Source organism: Parasteatoda tepidariorum, chromosome 10 (genome assembly GCF_043381705.1).
Source record: "Parasteatoda tepidariorum isolate YZ-2023 chromosome 10, CAS_Ptep_4.0, whole genome shotgun sequence".
Taxonomy (NCBI): domain Eukaryota; kingdom Metazoa; phylum Arthropoda; class Arachnida; order Araneae; family Theridiidae; genus Parasteatoda; species Parasteatoda tepidariorum.
This window is the reverse complement of record NC_092213.1, coordinates 21,837,252-21,859,244: the sequence shown is the minus strand read 5'-3', so window position 1 is coordinate 21,859,244 and position 21,993 is coordinate 21,837,252. Positions and strand designations below refer to the sequence as shown.

The following is a 21,993-nucleotide window of genomic DNA, read 5'->3' as shown; positions in this document are numbered from 1 at the left end:
GTAATTTGCTATGCTTTTAAATTTATTGTTAATAGAATTGTTTTATTGTTGCTTCTAGCTCTAATTCGATTTATTTATCGTCATCTCTTATCACCACATGATGAGTTCAATCCTCAGCAATAATTATATTTAGATTAAATTATAAAATAGATTTAAAGTTGTTTAATTTCTAACATTCCCTCATAGATGGCGCCACTAGAGTGAAAGCATGATATCATTTATTTATTATGTAATAAAAGATGACGTCATTACTTCATAATATAAAATATCTCACCCCAAATAACAAAGATTCTAAGTATTGCGATCCTAAACAAGTAAAATAATATGAAGTGTTGCCACCCTCAAAAAAGTATTAAAGGAAAATAGTATCAAAAAACGAAACTATATTAAAAACAGAAACCGTAACTAAAAATATTTTAGGCTTAAGAAAAAAAGAAATAAGCTCCCCATGACGTTGCAGACAAGTTTCGATTTCAGGCGGACAGAAATAAGCAACTTCCGGTTGGACCAGAAATAAGCTCCGGTTGATTTTCCATGATGATGTCACTTCCGCCGCACGGAGAGGGGCTATTACTACTGTCGTTTAAAATGATTAAATTGTAGTATGTACCCTATTAACTTATCTGTTTTAAATGCTTTTTTTTTTCTCTTTTATTCGCACCTTTTTAGATATTCTATCCCCCACATTACATTGAATCAAACCTCCATTGGATGTCTGCACAAAAAAAAAGAAAAAAAAAAAGAATATGACACACATAAAAGAAGTAAACAAATTTTACTCACTTCCAAGAAATAGTAACATCATATTAAAATACAATAGTTTCAATTCTATTCAATGACATAATTTAAGATTTTATTCTTACATGGTTATATTTAAAGGGGAAGAGAAAGACACTTTGATTTGGAGCAATGATATTATACTTTGTATCGAGATTTCATTTTAAATGTCTATAATATTACACTGTTTAACAAGTCTGAACCATCTAAATTTGAATTAACAATGCCTTTCCAGCCAACGCAATAATAAATATAATATTCGAGAAATTAAGTAGTTCTAGCTCATGTAAAATTTAATAATTTGTTTACTTCGCCCTTTTTTTCTTCATTTTACTAGCACCTTAATGTTTCATATTTAAGATATTGCGAATTGTAGAAAGAATATTTCTCTTTATTTAGAAATCGTAGGGGCCGCTGCTGCTATTTTAGGGGTTGAACTTAGTTTTATTTTCTTGCGCAAAAACTATAAGACTTAGAAACTTGAAATTATACAAAGACGTGTAAAAAGTGTGTAGGAATTAAACTATGGAATAAAAACAAACATTTAATTATGAGTACAAGAATTATTAACATTTAAACTTTTTAGTAAAAAAGACTAAGCGGGCCGCTGTACAGGCCGAAAGAATGCAACTACAGAAAGAAATTCGGCATGCTGAAAAACTTGTTTATTCTGTTTTTTTTTTGTAATTACACTCTGTTCAAAAATTGCCTATATAAGTCCCTTATTTTCCAATTTTTTTATCTCTTTTTATTGCTTTAGGTACATTGCATTTAGCTTTGCAGCTCAAAATTTATAAGACTTAAAAATTATAATTTTATAACATAACTGATTGTAAAATGTTAATTTTACGAATTTTCTTTGCTTTACAGCTAAACGATTCAGTTACTTAAACATTTAACAGATTTAATTTACTTTAAGGAGTTTTATGGCTGTTGAAATGTAAAAACTTCCTTACTTTCCTACTTTGGATACTATTTTTCGAAACTTCTATTTCCGACATATAGATAATAAATTATTTTTTTAAAGATTTATGGTAGTACATTATTGCTATTGATTCGGAAAGGCTTTGTTTTATTGTTACAGACACGTTAACAATAGTCACTACAGTCACTTTACTGTTTTGAGAATGAAAAGCAGGACATAGTACAAGTTTTTCAAATGGTTTGAAGGGAAATATATTAGTTTTAAAACACACATAATGTATGCATAATAACAAGTTTTTACCACTCATATTAGAAAATTTATTTTATTATTTTTAGAAAAATTCAAAGATTTCAAAAGTTCGTTCAATATTACAAGTTTTAAATTTAAAGCATTTTAATATTTGTTCACAATAATATATGCACAGTCATTTTGTATATAAGTTGAAACTCTATAAGTTTCATTTTAACTTGAATAATTTTTTATAATTCTTGAAAATGTAAATTCTTTTTGGTTTTTGATTGTATCGTTCGCAAAGTTAAATCAAATCCATTTCTTCGATGTTTGAAGTTAATATTTTCAATGGTTCAAATTAATTTTAATATCTTGTAAGAGATAAATTTTAAGTAGTTTTTCAAACTTTTGACTAATGCTCTGGTTTAGTCCTAATTTTTATAAAATTAACAATTGTTTAGACACAAGTTGACATAATTTAAAATACTTAAAAGCATCATAATAATCTGTAATAAATCATAATAATAAATATATGATCGTATTTACTTAAAATAATTTTTGTAGTATCGCTGAATAAAATATTATACTTGTACGCAACTAAGTAAATACGCTGGAAACGTTATTCCAATATCAGGTCGTTCATATATCGCTTTCTTTTTTGGCGATTTTTCCGCATTTCGGTAGTTTCTCGTTGTTGGCGCTTTCTTGGTAAACGATCGCCTCAATACAAATTCTGAAAAAGTAATAATAATTAAATCATAAATTGCTTAATTTGATTTCTTGTTTTCTAATAAAACGAAGTGATACTCAATTTAAAATGTTTATCTTTCACCTAGTGCTGCTACAGAGTAAAATGAAAAGGTTAACTAAATTTTACTGTTGATGTCTTTACATGGTAGAAAGTTGAACAGTAAAATTAAGTAAAGCTTTAAGATTTGTTCTGTAATAGCATAATGTAATTCTTAATTGAATACTTAACTTTCAGTTACAAAAAAATTTTCGTTGTTGTTTATGATATTAAAAACTATCTTCATATTAATTAATACATGTTATGATAAAGAATTTACTGTGAGACAGTGACGAGATGCATTTAATTTTGTTTCTTGTAAAAAAATGGAGGTAAGTTAACCTTGGATTTAATCAGTTTTTACGAAACAAGGATTTGATTTGATATATTTCTGATATGACGAACAAAAAAAGGAAAAGTTAAAAAAGAAAAACTTACGTATAGATGGAAATAATAGAATAATTTTTTTAAGTTAACAAATTAAAATGCATGGCTATGATTTCTTTTGAAATTTATCTTGTTTCCTGAACTAACACCAATAAATCACTAATCAATCTTCTTAAAAAAGAATCGAAACAAATTGTTTCGCTTTACCCCTTAATTTGGATGCTAAGAAACGCGCCTGCTCTGTAAGTAAAAATATTTTGAACGACCTGATAATGAAATAACCGCATCGCATTTGTATAAGTGACACATAAAATACAACTGAAATAAAAATAGCACTTACTAGTTAAAAAAGTTATAAATGTAATATTTATAATACATTGTGATGAGGATAGAATGATAATTCCAAAAAACAACTTTTAAAAAGTGGCTTTACTGATGAGCACTAAACGGTTAAACTTTTTATTCAGCATTAAAACAGATAATTTTTAATATAGTACCTGAGCTATAAGGCTAACCCAAGCAATTTTTTGGAATGTAGCAATCTAATGGTTATGCTTATTGAGGTATTTCTTTGCAAAAGCTTCAGTCTGAAGGGAAACAAAGCAAAATGCTTGTCATAATACTTTTTAAAACGCTTGCTGTTGTGTTAGCGATGCGTGAAAAAAGCATAATTTTAAAGTTATTTCAATGAGCAAATGAAAAATAAATTTAAAAATTGATCTTCTTTTCTTTTAAGGTACATATCGCTCATGGGCTGCAATTGGGTATAATATAGCCTACGTCAAAGGCTGTGTTGTTCCTACTAAATTTAACCCATGAACGGCATTTTCTGCGAGCCTAACTTCAAGCCACAAATAAACAAACGAAGTGTTCGATCGTTTAAATAGCTGCTCGCCAGATTTTATTGCATTATAAAGAAAAGTTATTGAAATTAAATACAACTAAATAAACAACAACAACTAAAACAAATAACAACAACTACTAATAACAATAACTAAATAAACAACAACTAAATTCCATTCGTTTAGCATTGCGTCATATGTTGTTCCTACTAAATCGAAGTAGTTGTGATTTTTTCATATTATACCCAATAGTGGCACAACTCAAAAAACAAGTTTTAAGGGACTAAGAACAGGTCTAAACATGAAAATACACATTCTTTTCAGCAGCAATACTAGCACAACTCATAATTCAACTTGAAGGTAATCTTCGTTTAAGCAAACTAAAGCATTTCCTGTGCATTTCCCTTAGCAATGTAAACTTTAAATCCACTTATCTCAAAACATGATTTTTTTTTGAATTGTGCCACTATTGCAGCCCATGAGTGATATATCCGCATCTAAAACGATTAAAATTTATGAATTCTCGCGATGCACCATTGGAATGTTCAATTTTTCATTTTCAACTGCCAGTCAATCTCACCCGAATTCCTTGAGCTCAACTAACTGGCAGACATTTTGTTTTCATTCACATTTGGTATATCATTCATTAAACGCATACGTTTTCAGCAAAAGATAATTGAAAGAGAATGGCAAGCTCTGTGGTTTTGGGAAGGAAAAAACAAAGTTACTCGAAGTTAATAAATACTCCTACAGCAGCATGTGAATGAGCTCATAAGAAACAGAAAGGAATGGTTCACCCGAAAGCTAAGAAGTTGTATAATTATCCACGTGCACAAGCGACTAAACTTAAAAATATTTCTTTGGATTTTTCGTGTAAACTTGAAACTACAAGGGTTGTAAGAATGAAAAGTGAACAATCGTGATAGTTACAGAAATACAACTGCTGTAGCTGTGTCACCATTTTGGGCAAAAAGGTAAGTAGAATGGATGAACCGTAGACTGGAGGAGAATGTTAATCTATCAAAAAGTACCTCTTGATAGTATCAAGTAATGATTTAATGTAAGAGTACAGAGCGCGGCACTTGCATCTTCATCTGAAAAATAATTGATTAAAAAAAATAATGATCCGAATAATAATTGATAAAATGCGAGTACAAATACGAGAAGTCCGAATAACATAAAATATTTACACAATCGAAAAAATTTGGCCGTGATTTATTCAATATTAAGGTCATTTCTAAAGTCCTCAATCCTCACAAACCAGGGGGTACCGGACATCTTCTTTAGGCATTTATTTTCTAAAAGGAATCAAGTTTGCAAGTCTTACATACTAGTGAATTAATATTTAAAATAATAGTTATTCCCCTTCCAGAATTTTATCTGTGATATAATTCGATGAACGAATACCACTAGTTGATTTATGTCTTTTTTTTAAATTTATATCATTATGCTCATTATTTTTTATGTTTTTTTTGTTTATTTGCCTGCAGACTATTTATTTACTTCACCGGTATATTTTTTACTGTGCGCTATTTTTTCTAAGCAAGTCAACTCTTTAATGTGAACCATCCATTGATGTTGGCTAGTTTATAGCACGTCCGCAGATCACCAGTTCCTCTAGATAAAATCAAGTTAACATCTCTTATATACTAGTGAATTGGTAATTATAGTAGTGGTACTTACGCCACAGACTTAACTGATTAACCAGATTGGATAATAACGTTTAAACGGAACGTTAAGTCTTTGATTGATGTGCCCATAACAGCACTAAGTTGTAGAACGATTTTGATTGATTTTAGTCGTCACTCGGGTGCTTCACCGAAGACAGCTCTTTGCAATCCATCAATTGTCTCGAATCATTTTGTCAACAGCAGCAATAAAAATCATTGTAGATCATAGTGTTTGCTTGGTTTTCTGTGCTTCATGGAAAATTTTACTCCATCTGCTAGTTCAAGAAAGGGCTCTCTATCAACAGATCTTTGTAATAAATGTTTGTATTAAGCTTACCTAATGGTGGAAATTTGTACTACTACGCGTAGTCTGTTATGGTTAGTTAGTTAAGGATTATTGGCCACACACTTGATCAGCTATTATCAACTTGATTTATAAAAAGTATTCTGTTATGAAATAAAGCTAAACTTATGTGCAAAAACTAATGTCCTTAAAGTAATTTTCCGCAATGGACTCTATGAAGATAAAGCAGTAGTAAAACTTGAATCATTCTTTTTACATCTATAGTAAAACTTTGATTTTTTTTTAAAATGCTGCTCACATTTTAAGTAGTTAATAAGTTAAATGCAATCTATGATGTCTTCCTTTTACTTTCTTCTGCATAGTTTACTGCGTGATATACTCAAAAGATAGCTTTTGCACTAAAAATTTACATCACTTAGCCTACATTTCTTTATAACAATGAATGGTGGCGTTGTTATCGCTATTGTACTTCTGAAACTATCACAAGTGTCTACTTTTGATTTAGACAATTCTTATATCAATTCACCCTCCTTTCAAATATAAACCATAGAGTGATGCTAAATAATTTTAAAATTCAAATCCAAAAATGCGTTTTGGTATGAAACAAATTAGTCTCTCTTCAGAAATATTCCAATTTTGAGTACATTACATATATATATTATGAGAGTATATGCTATAAGCTGGCGGTCAATTCTATGTAAACTCGAACTAATATCACTTTCCTTTTTTTTTTTTAAACTAGTTTAATCTTATAAAAGTTTTATCTATATTTTTTTTTAAAAATCCTTTTAACTATTTTCTTGATACACATGACTATTTACTAAAATAATTTTATCTCCAGCTCCATTTCATTTTATAGGACTCTCAAACTAAAACTGTTTTGAGAATAAAACTTTTTTATATTATTATTATTATTTTGAAAACAAGAAATGCTATCGAAAAATTCCTGATTACTTTTAATAATAGCATTTATAAAGATATTTGTTTTACAAATGCTAGGATTAAAGTAAGTGAAAAGCATAAATTTGCGCTTAAGATGAACATTTTAGTCATTATGAGGATACACAAATATAAACACATTATAGAAGAACAGTCAAACTTAGCAGTTTATAACAAAACATTTAAAATGTACAATTCTTCAAAACTCTGTACAATAGGTAGTTCATATGTTACGGAATTTCAACAAAACACAATTTTTATATAAATATTACACACATAAGCACATAAACATTTTTATGTACATAAGTTATCAAAATATTTTACTGAAAAAAATTGGAAATGCAACATATGGATTAATTTAGTGTTAATACAAAATTTATTTATTTTCTTTCACGCAAGAAATATTTTAAAAACAGTGTTGTAAAATGTTTCTTGTATGAAAGAAATTTAAATTGGTTGGATATTAAATATTTCATGATATTTTGAACTGTGTTTTTATTTCAGTGTAACTAAAAGTATAATGTTATTGTTACACAATCTAGTTGAATACAAAAGTATTTTAAATACAGTTTTTCTGGGATCAAGAGCACGTTGTGGTCAAGGGCGTAACGGACTGGGCAGTCTGCCTGCTCCCTCCTCAAAAAAATAAATAAATAAAGTAAATATATTGTTTTTCCTAGATCAGCTTTTATTTCTGATGATTTAATATCTGAGAGGTTTCACATCTATCTACATTACAATTACATAGGGTAAAGCAAATTTAAGTGGATAAATTCCCCAATCCCCCAAACAAATAACCATTCGCTATACCCCTAGTTGTGGTTGGTTGTAAGTGTAGAATAATAATTTATCCTGACAAGTCTTGAAATTTGGTAGTTTCTAGTGTGAAAAGCGCAATTCGCTTATATTTCATCTAAGCAAAGGAGAGTGATAATAATTTATTAATTGCAAAGGCCAATTTGTGGCAGGACTACATTTAATTACATTCTCATATTTCTGTCTTGTAGTTCCTCAATTTATCACAACTACAGTGCTACTTCACTTATCACTAAAAAATATAACCTTCCAGGCTGAAATAGCAGTGTTGGACATGGTAACAGTGTATCAGAGTGAAACAGTGTAGTGTTGGCAAATTAATAAACTTAAACACATACTGTGGGAATAGCAAAGAAATACTGTCATCTATTGGCCCTTGCAATAAATATAAAATGCAATAAATATATCATTCTCCTCTATTTTTTAATATAGCGCTAGTAAAGTTGCTAGCAAAGGCTAAAGCTACTTCAGCTGACGACATATCTGATCTGTGTCAATACCTATAGTTGGTCACCACATATCTTTATGCCATTAAAACCCATCTTTATTTCTAGTCATTAAAATGTCACTTGAGATACTTCATTCCTAAGCTCTTTAGTTATACTGAAGCCTAATATTCTTGTAAGACTCTTGCTGTTTTATTTGAAAAATTTGTTTTTTTGACTTAGTTAATATATTACGCATAAAATATATTTCAATAAAAACTGCTTGATGTTTTAGGATAAACATGCTAATGACCGATTAATTTTGTGTTTCACTATGTGAAATTACATTGGAATATTTAATACTATGCGAAGAAAGCCTGTTGGTTAGTTTCAATTAATTATCTTTTAACATTCAATTTAGCGAAATAAGTCATTATTCAATCTTCGAAATTCTCAAGGACGATAAATATATGTTAGAATACAACATGAAACGTTAAGTTGTATCTTAAATACCCCAAAATGTGTCAGGATAATATTCTATTGACTTCTTAGAAGGATTTAGTTCATTACTCTAATGTTTTTTTTTTTCATTTAATTTTAAAGAAATCTATATTAAATTGTATGTGTAAAGATGGTTTTGAAAATACGTTGTTTTCACCACTAACAAATGTTTATTTTCTATAGCTAACTTGAATTTTTAAGTGTCCAAAAGAATAAATTTGAACTTAAATACCTAAAGTGTGCCACGTTAATGTGACGCGAGGGACCGTATAAAAGTCAGACTGAAGTTAAAGGATTTATTTTATGTAGCATGTTGGTACCTAGTAGTATATGCCTCGTGATTAAATCCGAGTGGGATCTGAGATTTTCGTAGGTTTATTTGTTTTGAAAAGTACAAGATTGCTTTTTATATGAGCGGTGTTAGAGGAATTATACTTAAAAATTTAAAAAACTAGAAAACTAGATTGTATATAGAGTTATTTTTAATGATTGATCTGAATTAATGATTTAAATCTAATTTTCAAAACGTGTTGAAGGAAGTGTACAATGAATAAGCACCAATTTTATTAAAGTAATCTGAACTTCAGTCTTTTTAATTTAAATGAAAGTTGCTATTGAAAATTTTTGAATGTTTTTTTTCTTCTTTACATTGAACGATATAGCCAAATTTTGTTCTAGTGTCAGAAATTCCAAATTAGGTAAGAATGAGGTCAAATGCTACTAAGTATGAGGTAAAGGAGGTAACATAAGAATTAATTTCATATAATTCTGACGAGTAAGCTTCAATTTGCTATCTGCGTGATTGACTTTACTCTGCATTAAGTAATTTCTTGCTGAAGTTGATGAGATTTTCTAAATTTACTTGTACCTCACTGATGATTAAAACACGTGTTTCTAGTTTTATTAACCGCTTCCCTAGAGCCTTAAATAGAAATTAAAAGGAGTTTTAATAAAAAATATTAATAATTTAATTTTTTTTTTGTCTCTTGATCTCGTTATTAAGGTGGCCATTATAATTAAATACCTGTTTAGAAAACAAAATTGAAAATGAAAGTAATAAAATCATCCTTTTAGAAGTTGTGGTATGTCTTAAGTATCTAAAAAATAAATTGATCAATTTGCATATATTTCATAATACAACTTTAAATACTGATAGACTTTCTTCATTAGTATTAAATAGTGTTTTCTATCGCAACAAGTTTATTAAAACAATGGAAATATATTCATAAATTTAATAATTAATACTCATCATAACTCTTTAACGTAGTGACGGTCGCAGGAGCCATTTTTTGCTATTGTGCCGATAAACTCCAACCAACCACTACTGTACTTTATATGAAACATGTTTCACAGGGAACATGTGCTTTAAATTACCACATTCATTTAAATTTAGCCCAGTTTTTAGATGAATAGAAAGAAATTTGTTATATTCGAAAAATTTTATGAAAAACTCTTCATGAATATTGTAGATTTTAACTTCATTTAATTAAAAGAAGTATTACGGTGTAGTTCGAATTGATTCATATTTATTTCCAATAGCTTGAAAAACTATTTTTAGCCTTTATTTGATAAACGGTTCTTCAAATTACGAATCATTGTAAACTACAAACAAATTTAACTCTAAGATATGTAGATTGAATGAATAAGGAGTTTAAAATACGTGGTAAAAAAAAATTAAATCTAATTATTCGAAATCTATTATGCTTGATATTACAAAATCTGAATAAAGTAAGTTGTAATTTTTACTAAGATTGAAACGTTCCTAAACGTTCGTTAGTGAGAATGTTACAAAACATGACAGCTATTTTTGATTTAGTATAATTTTAACTATCGTACCAGTGTAATAAATATACCCTTGAGACGACAACATTGAAACAACACTATAAAAAGAGATAATTGTACACAAATTGTAGAGTGGAGGAGTGTAAAGCACCAATTCGAAGTTTTTGTAAGGCACGTCGGAAGCAGCGTAGGGGTCCTTTGTCACATGAGTGAACAGAAGGCACAGAACCTGTTGGCACGGCAGCTGCGGCGTTGTGAAGGTTGCTCTTCAGCCTTCCGACGGATTTTTTCTATAAAAAAAACCCAAATGAATCTTAAAATGCACAATGTTTGCCCATAAATTAAAATAGTTCACTTGACAACGTATATTGTCAAGAAACTATAGTGAGATGTAGCATTAATGTATCATTCTGGACATACAAGTATAAATGTACAAGGGTAAGTTGTGACTCGTCAGTTTTTTTTTGTACTGTATCAGAAATGCAGTATAATCAAATTATGACTCTTGCATACAGACTACACTGAGCAGACATGCCAACTGCTCCGGACACGCCTAAACAAGTAAAAAACGGTAAATAACAACAAAGTAAATTTTGCAAATATTTGACTATTCTTGCTTGCTTTTTAAAAGGTAAAGCAGAACATAGTTACAATAAATTGGTGAATTATATAAGCCTACGAATTATTTAGAAATAGTGGTGGATAAAAATCTGCTAGATTGAATTTATTAAACAAAGAATCACAATTGATAAACTACCGCTTTAAAATATATATTTGCTGTCCGAGCAAGTTGGCATCTCAGACTGAGGAATAATTTTTTCTCCTGTTGTATGAGATTTTTCAACGGATCTTGGATATTTTCTCGTCTCTCATTTCAAATCAACAATCGGTTTCTCCCACGAAGTTTGTTTGTTTTCTAATGAAATTTTTTGTCATTTTAAACGTTATATATAACAGGTGGTTGGATAAATGTTTCGGCAAACTTCTTGGGGAGTTAAGGCACATGATTGAAATTTCATTGAATCCCAAGCCCAGAAATATCATTTTACGCTTTCCTATTTTGAATTGTTGTTTCATGTGCTTTTTAACTGGTCATAATAGGAAAGCATCACTGGACATAAGACCCTGCAACATTTCCAATCATGGGTTTCTGTGCGATTTTAAACCTGATAATTTGCCTAAACTCCCCTAGAAGATTGTCGCAACATTTAAGCGACCACCTGTTACATATAGCGTTTAAAACGACAAAAAATGGATTAAAATGTCGTTTAGCGCTGTATTTCGAAGCTCTGTCGCCAAGGAAAATTAAAAAAACCATAATTTAAGTGCTTTGCACTTGAAGCAATGCGATAGTTTTAAACTAGACATATAATATCGCCGTGAAGGATTATCTGAGCTTTAGAACAGACAAATAACTTAAATATTTTATAAGTTCTTAAACTGTTTTTAAAAATTACCAATTTGGCGCCATTTTTCATTCTAGATGAAAATTATCAAAATCACTACCTCATTCTCAGTTGCTTCGAATTGTTATGAGCCCAAGTAATGCACCATTGGAGAAAGTTTCTAAATATTAAAAAATTAGACCAGAAACGCTTTTCATTTTCATGAAACTCTGACTTTTCTCCATATTGATGTTTTGCGCCATTTTCTAATTAACCATGGACGGCCCTGGTTTTAAACAGGCTAAACTTGCCTTAACAGTCATGAGTAACAGTTGCAAGTTCACAACAGCTCTAAAAATATTATTCGCAAAAAAGCATCATTTCATGTTACAATGGAGCTTTTGAAAAACAGCCTTAAGAAAAATCTAACTTTAGAGGCAAAACTAATTACAGATTTGAAATCCCTACACCCTAGTTAGGTAAAATCTTGTATAAATGCAACAGAAATTTGTTCCACAGTGTTATAAAAGTATTATCTACACTGACAAAATAATTAGTATATCTTACCAACAATAATGATTGTAAGTATTTTACATCACAAATCGTGTAGTGAAACACAAGGAACTTTCCTGTTCTATACTCTTTGTGTTAAGTAGTTACCCAACCCAATTTTTGGTCTTCAGTTACACTGAAATTTATAATAACAAGATAGGATGCACATAAGAGTCCCTAAAGTTATTTTTAGTATTTCTTCTATTTTTTAAAAAAATAAACTAAAAAACAAATATAAAAGTGAAGCACAAATTTTTTAAAAAAAATACCTGCAATATCTCTTTTATTTATGGCAGTGAGTGCTTCATAAAGCTCTTTAAGAGGATGTCTGCAGGAAGGGACGCCTTGCAACCATATCAACAACATACGGTAACCATGTTCCTTGTAACTTGATTTACCTATTAAACGTATAAAAACGTTATGAGCTTTTTAATGGCGGAGGGTCAATTATAAATTATAATTTTACACAGGTTTTGAATTATTTTTGTCTACTTACAATTGGTGTTAAAATATTTCAGGACAGATGCATATTTACAAACTAGGTTTTTGGCGAATATGTTAATTTATGCGTCGCGTGCGGAAGAAAGTCCAGTGAAGCTCTTTAATCAAGAATCTAAATACAGCCTTCGTATTGCGAAAAAAACAATATCTTCGCTTTAATACGAAGAAGTTGATGTTGCAAGTTGAGGCGGTTGAAGAATATTCTTTAATTTCATGCAATGAATGTAAAGAACTCGCTTATTATTCCTGTTTGAGGTGATAATTTCTTGTTAGGTTATGCGAACCAGTTTGGTGATATAAACCAGTTTGGCTTAAAAATATAATTTATATGCCAAAAGTTATTATTTTGTATTAAAACATTCCTTTATTATTTTTAACAGAAAAATTGGACAAGTTTTTCTATTTTTGAATTTTTTCCCTTACGATAGATAAAGGTTAAATTAGACAAAACGTCAGTGAGAACACAGGTTAATGACGTGGTTATTGTTAACAGCAACTGGATTAATAATCTAGCAGAAATTTGAAGGCTATTGCACGGTATTTCTTACACTGATATTGTTTTAAGATTATGGGATTTTGCCCGTTATTCATTCCATTATGTTTTATAAGGCTCATAGTCATTGCCCGGTATATATTTGCCCGGTTCTCTCCGCACTAATATATTTCTTAATGTATGCGCAAAAGAAAACTGACAACCCTGAATAACCTTTGATCTAATGATCGGATCTTCGCGTTATGGGACTCAATCTTAATGGCTCAAGGGGGTGACTTAATAAGCCCAGATGATATTTCAAGTTACGAAATCAGACACAAAAACGTACTTTCTCCGAATAAACATACTTTTTTTCCGACGGATTCAGATTACTGACCCCCAAAATAGAGGGGCAGACCGCTGCTCACCCTGAATATGTCACTGAATATTTAGTTGCAGATGTGACGATAGTTCAAGTTACGAAATCAGACACAAAGCATAGTTTGTGTCTGATTTCGTAACTTGTGTCTGATTTAACATAGTTTTATGATATTTTAACCACGATCTTAAATAATTGTATTGCATAAAATATTTATCATGATTGCACCGCCGAACAAAAATGCTTACCGGTATATTGATGCTCAATGGCCTTTATGTGCTCTTCCGTAAATTCCCAATACCTAGCTAATTTTTTCCAGTCCTGAGGTTCTAGGTAACTTTTGGCTAAAATCCACAGCAATTCTTTCATTGATTTTTGTTGGGCTTCGGCTTGCTGTTCCATTTCTCTTATTCGTTCTGTACTGCATTGTCTGTCAGGCATGTCTGAATTATCTAGTATGGGCTACATAAATAAACTTCGTTAATTTCAATTTATCATACACTGACAAAAAAAATTAGAGAAATTTCTCTTGCATGTGCAAACATTGCGCATATTTTGGCTATAAGAAATAGTTCCATTTGTCAATATAAAGTTTTAAACGAGCTGAAGCATGCTTTTTTCCCCTTCTAACAGCATTTCTAAAAATAATTTTTGGCAACCAATAACCATTTTTTCTACCAAGCAATACTACATACCCTCCAACAACTACGGAATTTACGGTAGATTTAGAAAATATTTCTTCTAATGGTAGTTAGGGTAATACATTAATATATTGATAAATTAAAATTATAGAAATTTTGACCTTCATTATGTACAAAATAATTAAACATTTATATATCAGAGATCAGATAGGCAAGTTGGCTTACACTGATTAAAGTTTTATGAAAATTTTATTTGTTTTAAAAATTTTTCCTCTTGTTCATAACCATTGGAATAATATTTCTCAGAAACCTCAACTGTTCGAGGCTATGAATACATTTCTATTGTTATATTAACAATTTTTTTAAAGCAAACAGATATTTATAGTAGAAAAAAATGCTGCTTTAATAGAGTAACGCTCATATTTTTTGTAAAATCTGAGTAGGAGGATTTTTAACCTTAAGTCTACAGAAAGAACGAGCACTCCTTCATCAGGTTGTTAAAAATGATGAAGGTGAGTTAAAAATGCTACCTGATGAAGTTCCGCTTGTTCTATACTAACCTTGTGTTTGTATTTTCGGCATTATAACACGTTTATCAAAACAAAATAACGAAATAAAATCTGCATAACCATTTTATTATCTTTATAAGTTATTCTTAGATAAAATTCCTAAACTTATAATTTATACTATATGTTTATTTTTTTCAATATTATCGCAATAGGTTAATCTAAATATTACCTTTTTATTTTGATCTCTTTCAACTTTGATTAGCATGTCTACAATTGCCGTATAACTTCCTCTTGCTGCAATATACAGAGCTTTTCTATTACCCTAAAACAAATAATGCATTGTTGTATATATAATTAGACCAGAAACGCTNCTAGTAATATATATATATATATATATATAATATGTTAGGTTAGGTATAGGTTATGTGTATTTTATGTCTTTGAATAGTTTCTATAAATTATTGACTAATTATTTTATTTTATATTTTTTTAATGTCTTTGAACAGCCAACCCCAATTTTGGGTCTACGACTACTAATGTTCAACTCTAATCTTACCTTTGTGGAGGACTTTTTGATGAAACTAACCGGCATTTGAGTTAAATGGACACTAAAACCACGAAAACTTCCCACGGTATCTTGACGGTAAAGGGAATCTAACCCATGATCCATCTACCACTGGGGATATCTTACTGTAGCCTTATATAACCATAATACATTAAAGTTTGGATTGTTGATCTCTTAAATAGTCATGGGTTGCCAGAAAATTTGATTACCTGTTCAACATTTGAGATCCGTATGTAATTTTACGAGCAGCATCAACATTAGTTTACCATATCCAAATGCAAGACTGGTAAACGTGAGTCTTTTTATAAGTACCGAATTAAATAATAAAATTTTTAAGCTCCGCAAAAAATAGAGGAATGTAACTTTTGTTAAATTACTACACTTTACAAGAGTTTCTGTTTTCAGCGTAGTTATTGAATTACGACAAAAACTAAAGCAATCTGTGAGGGACTGTAGGCCAGAATTTATCGAAAATAAACGAAACAAAAATTTCCTCGTAGACTTAATATGAAGTCATCGACGATGAATCTTTATTCTTCGGAATTTAAAAATTATAGTTATGTTTTTTTCTAGAATTAAAAATTAATTTCAATTATTCAAAATACGAATGATATTATATGAAAAAATAATGTTAAATAACCATATATGTTGCGAGATAATAAAAACAATGATTCAGCGCTTTTATCAAGTCAATTATGGTATCAATTAAACAGTTAATTTCTTGACAAAATGTTAGTTTTCTGGCTGAGAAAGCAATTGCAGAAAAAATTTGTAAATGAACTAAAAACAGAGATATATTGTTATATAAATTTTTTCAAAATATTTTAACGAATTGAAATATTCTGAGTTTTAATAAATTATTCAAGTATAGTTATAATATACCTCCATACAGAAGGTTTTGTATACCTTTTCTGGAACCGAAAGATCAGCTCCACAGGCTAAGAGCACTTCCACAACTTCAAAGTAACCTAGTTCAGCTGCTAAATGAAGAGCTGTCTGCTGTCTCTGTAATATATTGGAATACATTAAAATGTTTGTTGTTGTTTCTTACAATACTAGCTATTCTGCTTGGTGAATCAAGCGAATATAAAACAGAGGAGGCGTTTCTTGTTTTTTCATTAGCGCCTTCTATGTCCAAGAATACGACTTCAGCTGTGCACACATCACAGCCCGGTTTAGAGAATGGACTCATACACACATCCATTTATTCATCCACTGATCGTAATTTTGACCTCAACCAGAAAACGATCAATCTCCAATTCAGTACCCCCAGAGGCATTGATTTGTGATGTGAACTCAGCACTTTGTGATCCAGACAGATTTAACGGGCACCAGTCACCATTTACTACACGGGGAGACTTCTGCCTGCCGGGATCAAGGTCACGACCTCTTGAACATAGGCCCAACGCCCTACCAACCATGCTATTTCAGCCCATTAAAGCGTTTTAAATGCTTTAATTGAATTATTATCTCCTCTCTTTCTCAGGGATGTTTATATTCTTCATTAAAGATCATAATACGTATAGTAATTACGGTATTTAAAACATATTTTTAAACTCTTGTCAAAAATGAATTCTAGAAAGTATGTACTAATAAAAAGTATCTACTATTAAAAAAATATTTACAATAAAAGTATGTACGTAATAAAAAATGTAATCGTAATAAAAATATTAAGTAATAGTTGCAAAATAATTAAAGTGATATTAAAATCGGATGAATCACTTTTGAGGAGGCGGAGATTTAAAATATCAAAACCTGTTTGATTGTCAGAGAAAGAAATTCAAAGAAAAGTATTTAAAATATTGTCAAGTGTTATCAAATTAGTTTTGATGTTTTTATTCCACCTTTCTTTGTGATTCGATAGATCGTTTTTACATTGTCTTTTTGGCTCTTGAGTTTAAAATTTGCAACTAGTCAATGATGTTATATTTTTTTCTGCATTGCTAAAATATGTATTCAGTGAGAGTGTTTACGAAATAGTCTATATAGCTTGAAATACATATGTAACTAAAATCACTGAAAGTAGGTAATTATAGATTACTTACTCAGATTCTTAAGTTGTATACAAATTTTGAATAGTGATTTTAGTTTAAATCTAATGCAGTGTCATTATTAAGGAAAGCATTACTTAAAGTTTCTGCTATTTTTACATAATTGAATCATATGTACAGTGCGCAAAATAAAAAATGGATCACCCTGAATAACTTTTGATCTAATCTCTATATTCTAGGACTCAATCTATTTTTATTATAACCGTTGTTGAACAGCTGACCCAATTTTATGGGTTTACGACTACTAGTGTTCAACTCCGTAGCCTTGTAATTTTGAACCCAATCCAGAACACAAGGAAACTCATGGATCGAGTATTGGAAGAAATTTTGCCTTCATGGAGGACTTTTTGATGGAGCTAACTCGCATTTGCGTTACATGGAGAGGAAGACCATGAGAACCTCCCACGGTTAACCAGACGGCAAGGGGACTCTAACCCATGATACATCTACCACTGAGGATATTTCACGTCAGCACTGTGGTTGGTGCAAGCCGGATGCGGATTCGACCAGCCATCGCTGGGGATTCGAACCCGGTTCACTTCATTGGAAGGAGAACGCTCTATCCCCTGAGCCATCGTGACTCAATATTAATGGTTATCTTAACGAGAGGATGACCTCAAATATGCTAATTAATTGGTGTTGACGATATTTTAAGTTTCGAAATCGGTCACAAAAACTTTCGCTGAATAAAATTTCCCTTTTTTTACTACGGATTCAGATTTTTGACTCCCAAAATATCAGGGGTAGCCGCCATTTGGGAAATATGGTCCCCATAGTTTTTTCAGGAGAGTGATCCAAAGTTTGGACCCCTAATATTAATTTTATTATGTGCTTATTTCGTCATATCTCGAGAACTTTTTGAGCGAAATGAAAAATCTTTGCTCACAATTTTAAAATTCGTTTATCCAAAGATATATTCATACAAAAAAAAAAAACAAATTTTAGTAAGTATTTACTATTTTTTATTATTTTATTTAGTAGTCGAAAAAATTTTCATACAATTTTTTACATCATTTTAAAGGATCTAATTTTACATGGCAAAATGCAAAATTTGAGCGAAATCGGTTAAATAATTCCTGAGAAATCAAATTTTAAAAAAGTCGTATATTTAAAATTTGATTTCTCAGGAACTATTCAGTTGATTTCGCTCAAATTTTGCCATGTAAAATTAGATATTTTAAAATTAGGCAAAAATTTATACTCCTTACTATTCAAAAGTTTTATGAATATTATTAAATAAATTATTAACAATAGTAAATATTTAATAAAATTTTTTTTTTGTATGCATTCATCTTTGAATAAATGAATTTTATAATTGTGGCAAGATTTTTCACTTCGCTTTAAGACAATGTTTTTATATGCTGTCAAATTAGGTTAAAAAATAAGGACTATTTTATTATTAGATGTTCCTTTTTAAAATTCGGCAGGCATTTCAAACTTTTATATTAGTTTGGTGCATATAAATAAATAGCAAAACTTACGTTGTTGAGGCTGTTCACTGCAATTCCTTTTTTCATTAAAATTTTAACCATTTTCGGATGATTGCCTTCGACTGCCAGGTGTAATGGCGTATTTCCATACTGCATTTGAAAATTATAATAAAATTATTAATTTTTTTTGTAAATCTTAATCTATTACATTATATTCAATTCATTGGATCTAGTTTAATAATCATTGTACAGTAGAGAACCGATTATCCGGAACGATCGCTATTCCGGATAACTGATTTTTCCGGTTTTCTGAATCGCTACATAAAGCCGTTTTTTTAGTGTTAAACCCAACTAAAAAAAAAAAATATTTGGAAATAATCTTAAAAATAAGAAAAAACGATGAAGTAATACACTAATGATTATTTCCAAAATGATGGTAATGTAAACATCTTTAAAAAAAGAAAGAAAAATCGTAAAATCTTATGAGGAAAAAATTTTTTTTTTTTTAAAATCGCGAGAAAATTTATCGAAATTCGTTCCGGTTTTTTGGTTTTCTGATTTCCGGATAACGGGTTCTGTACTGTATCTCAAATGCGATAACCAAATTTCTAGTAGGTTTTCTATCTTATTTGTTAACGTTAAATGCATTGTAATGTTTTAAAATCTATTAAGTCAATAGTTGATGTAAAATCAACCTTACACTTTATTTATGCTGTAATATTAATTTTTCTTAAATTTGCTTTAGGCTGTTTATAAATTACATAAAACTTTTATGAATGGTAAAACTACGCGTTCAAAAAAACCCAAATCACAATAATAAAACTTCCTATAAAATTAAGCCTGTTTACACATTGCCTCGTAAGCATAACATAAGCGGAGTGATACACCGGCAGTTTTCTACATTTCTTCCGGTTTTAAGAAACTTGTTATTGTTGGCATTTAGTCATCGATCCATGATAATCAACTTTCGCTTGAAACTTTTTTTTAAATTCAGTTTCCTAAAATTTGGTTAATTTTAATTAGAACTCTCTCTTTTTTAATTAGTTTTAGAATGTGTCACCACAACTATACAAAAAGAAGAAAAAAACTAAAAATCTTATTCTTTTTAAAAGTATATTAATTATAAGAGACACATTCAAAGTTCATCATTATTTGTTTTATAACTTAATTTCATGTAAGGTGAATCGATAATTTTTTCAAATTCCAATTAATACGATTCATAAATGCACAATTTTTAAATCAATTTAAATTTTTAGTTTGCGCAATATATAAGGTTATCCTAATGACTGTTTGCTTACAAGTATGCGATGTATAAAGACGGTGAGATATTAGAATTTATCATTTTATTTATTGTTTTAATTCATAGATGGCGCTCTGCCTTTGCGTTTCTTTTTCGGTATTTACCTAAGGTATTTACATTCTTCCAAAAATGAGTCAGTTTTGTTCTCACCGGATTGTTTATATCACATTTTTTTTTTAAAGAAAAGTTATGAAATTTTATTTTAATGTCTTACAGGATTTTTTTTTATGGATAAATTTGAATAACAATTATATTCGATTTCGAACTGTTCTTATTGATGATATGATTAAAAGATGGCTTTCCTTTTGAGAGACTAGAAAGAAGACTGGAAGACTATTGCTGTCAAATTGGAAGTTGCAGTTTGAAATTATTCGAACTTAAAAAAATGCATTTTGAAAAATGAAAATTACGATGAAGATTTTGTCAAAGAATCCTTGTGTTTTCTGACAGAAGAAAGAAAACGTAATTAGAAGAAGAAAAACGCAAAGATGACTAAAAAACCAGAAAATGAGATTAGAAGAAAATTGAAGGAAAGAAATCGAAGTAATAAAACAAACTTATGAAAAGGAAGCAGAAGAAAGAATACGATAGCAAGAAATAAACTTTGAATTAGGAAAATTTCGTCTACAAAATGCGGCAAAACGAGAGAAGCGAAAATGATTTTCTGATTAAACCGAAATGGGTACTTCATAATATGGTGAAACCGCTCTTTGTTGCACAATCGAATGGTCATTCTTAGGGGTTACCTCCACTGACTTCAAAATGTTATCGAATGTATATGATTTTTCTCTAATGATTTTAATTTTAGTCTGTGTCATTTTCTTGATGCGGAAATACCACCAGTATTGGCGTCATGATCGATGAATAAAATTTATCGTCAATGAAAATGATCCCTACTGATATAATTATGTGTAAAAACAAATTTACTAATTCAGAATGATAGAACTATTTCGAATAAATAAACAATTATGTTTTCTGTTTAAGTTTACATTTAATTTTATATTCTAAAAACTAGCTGAAAAAAAGAGAAGACATTTGTTTATTCATCCTTTCTTATGTTTAAATAGTATGTTTCTATCAATGTCAGTCAAAGGATCAGCATTGTTGCTGACATTTGGCTGCATAAACTACTGGAGGACAAAATTTATGCACCCTTAATACAGCAACACTGCAAGATCGCATCACCACTTCCTTGACTGACATTGATTGAAACATGTTATTGGATGTAAGGATAGAACTGATTTACAATTGGGATGTGTGGTGCACACATTAAGCAATTTTAATATCTACCAGAAACTTCGTAAGTGTATGTTTCACACATCTTTGTAAGTAAACAGGATGATGCATTTGGGGTAACCTTGTATTTTACTGATTATAAAAATTCTTAAAATTCTCTGTGTATAAAATAGTTTAAATATTATATTACCCATTGTTTACATAAGAGTGGAGTAATAGTCATTGACCACAAACCAACTTGCAGTCATTGGACCAACTTGCCCTTCTAACGACCCCAGAGAATCGGAAAGGGGTAATTCTAACTTTTATGAACTCTTTATAGCTTGAAAACTATCTAGTTCCGTATTCTTTGTTCTACAATGCTGCTCCTAGACAGCTCTCAGCTTTTGATGCTTGATAATTGTTATACTTTTTTTTTTATCAAATAGTTTTTTTTTTTTTAATTTTTATTTTATAACCGTCGTTGAACAGCCGACCCAATTTCATGGGTTTACGACTACTTACGTTCAACTCCGTAGCCTTGTAATTTTGAACCAATCCAGAAGACAAGGAAACTCCTGGATCAGTACCCCCAGAGGTATTGATT

At 30.0% G+C, this 21,993-nt stretch overlaps 1 protein-coding gene across 4 annotated transcripts in view; it reads right to left on the bottom strand.

The window, feature by feature from the left end:
- Window positions 1-758: 758 nt before the first annotated feature.
- LOC107440500 (ankyrin repeat and death domain-containing protein 1A-like) overlaps window positions 759-21,993 on the bottom strand; it is a 180,376-nt gene continuing 159,141 nt past the window's right edge. For all 4 annotated transcript variants that reach the window (XM_071186468.1, XM_043052913.2, XM_071186469.1 and 1 more), the window contains 6 exons: window positions 18,923-19,021; window positions 16,297-16,395; window positions 15,055-15,147; window positions 13,924-14,137; window positions 12,593-12,721; window positions 759-10,676 (listed from right to left, as the gene is read on the bottom strand). In XM_071186468.1, the coding sequence (XP_071042569.1) occupies window positions 10,588-10,676; window positions 12,593-12,721; window positions 13,924-14,137; window positions 15,055-15,147; window positions 16,297-16,395; window positions 18,923-19,021 (723 nt within the window). In that variant the 3' untranslated portion in view covers window positions 759-10,587. The remainder of the gene's footprint in view (window positions 10,677-12,592; window positions 12,722-13,923; window positions 14,138-15,054; window positions 15,148-16,296; window positions 16,396-18,922; window positions 19,022-21,993) is intronic.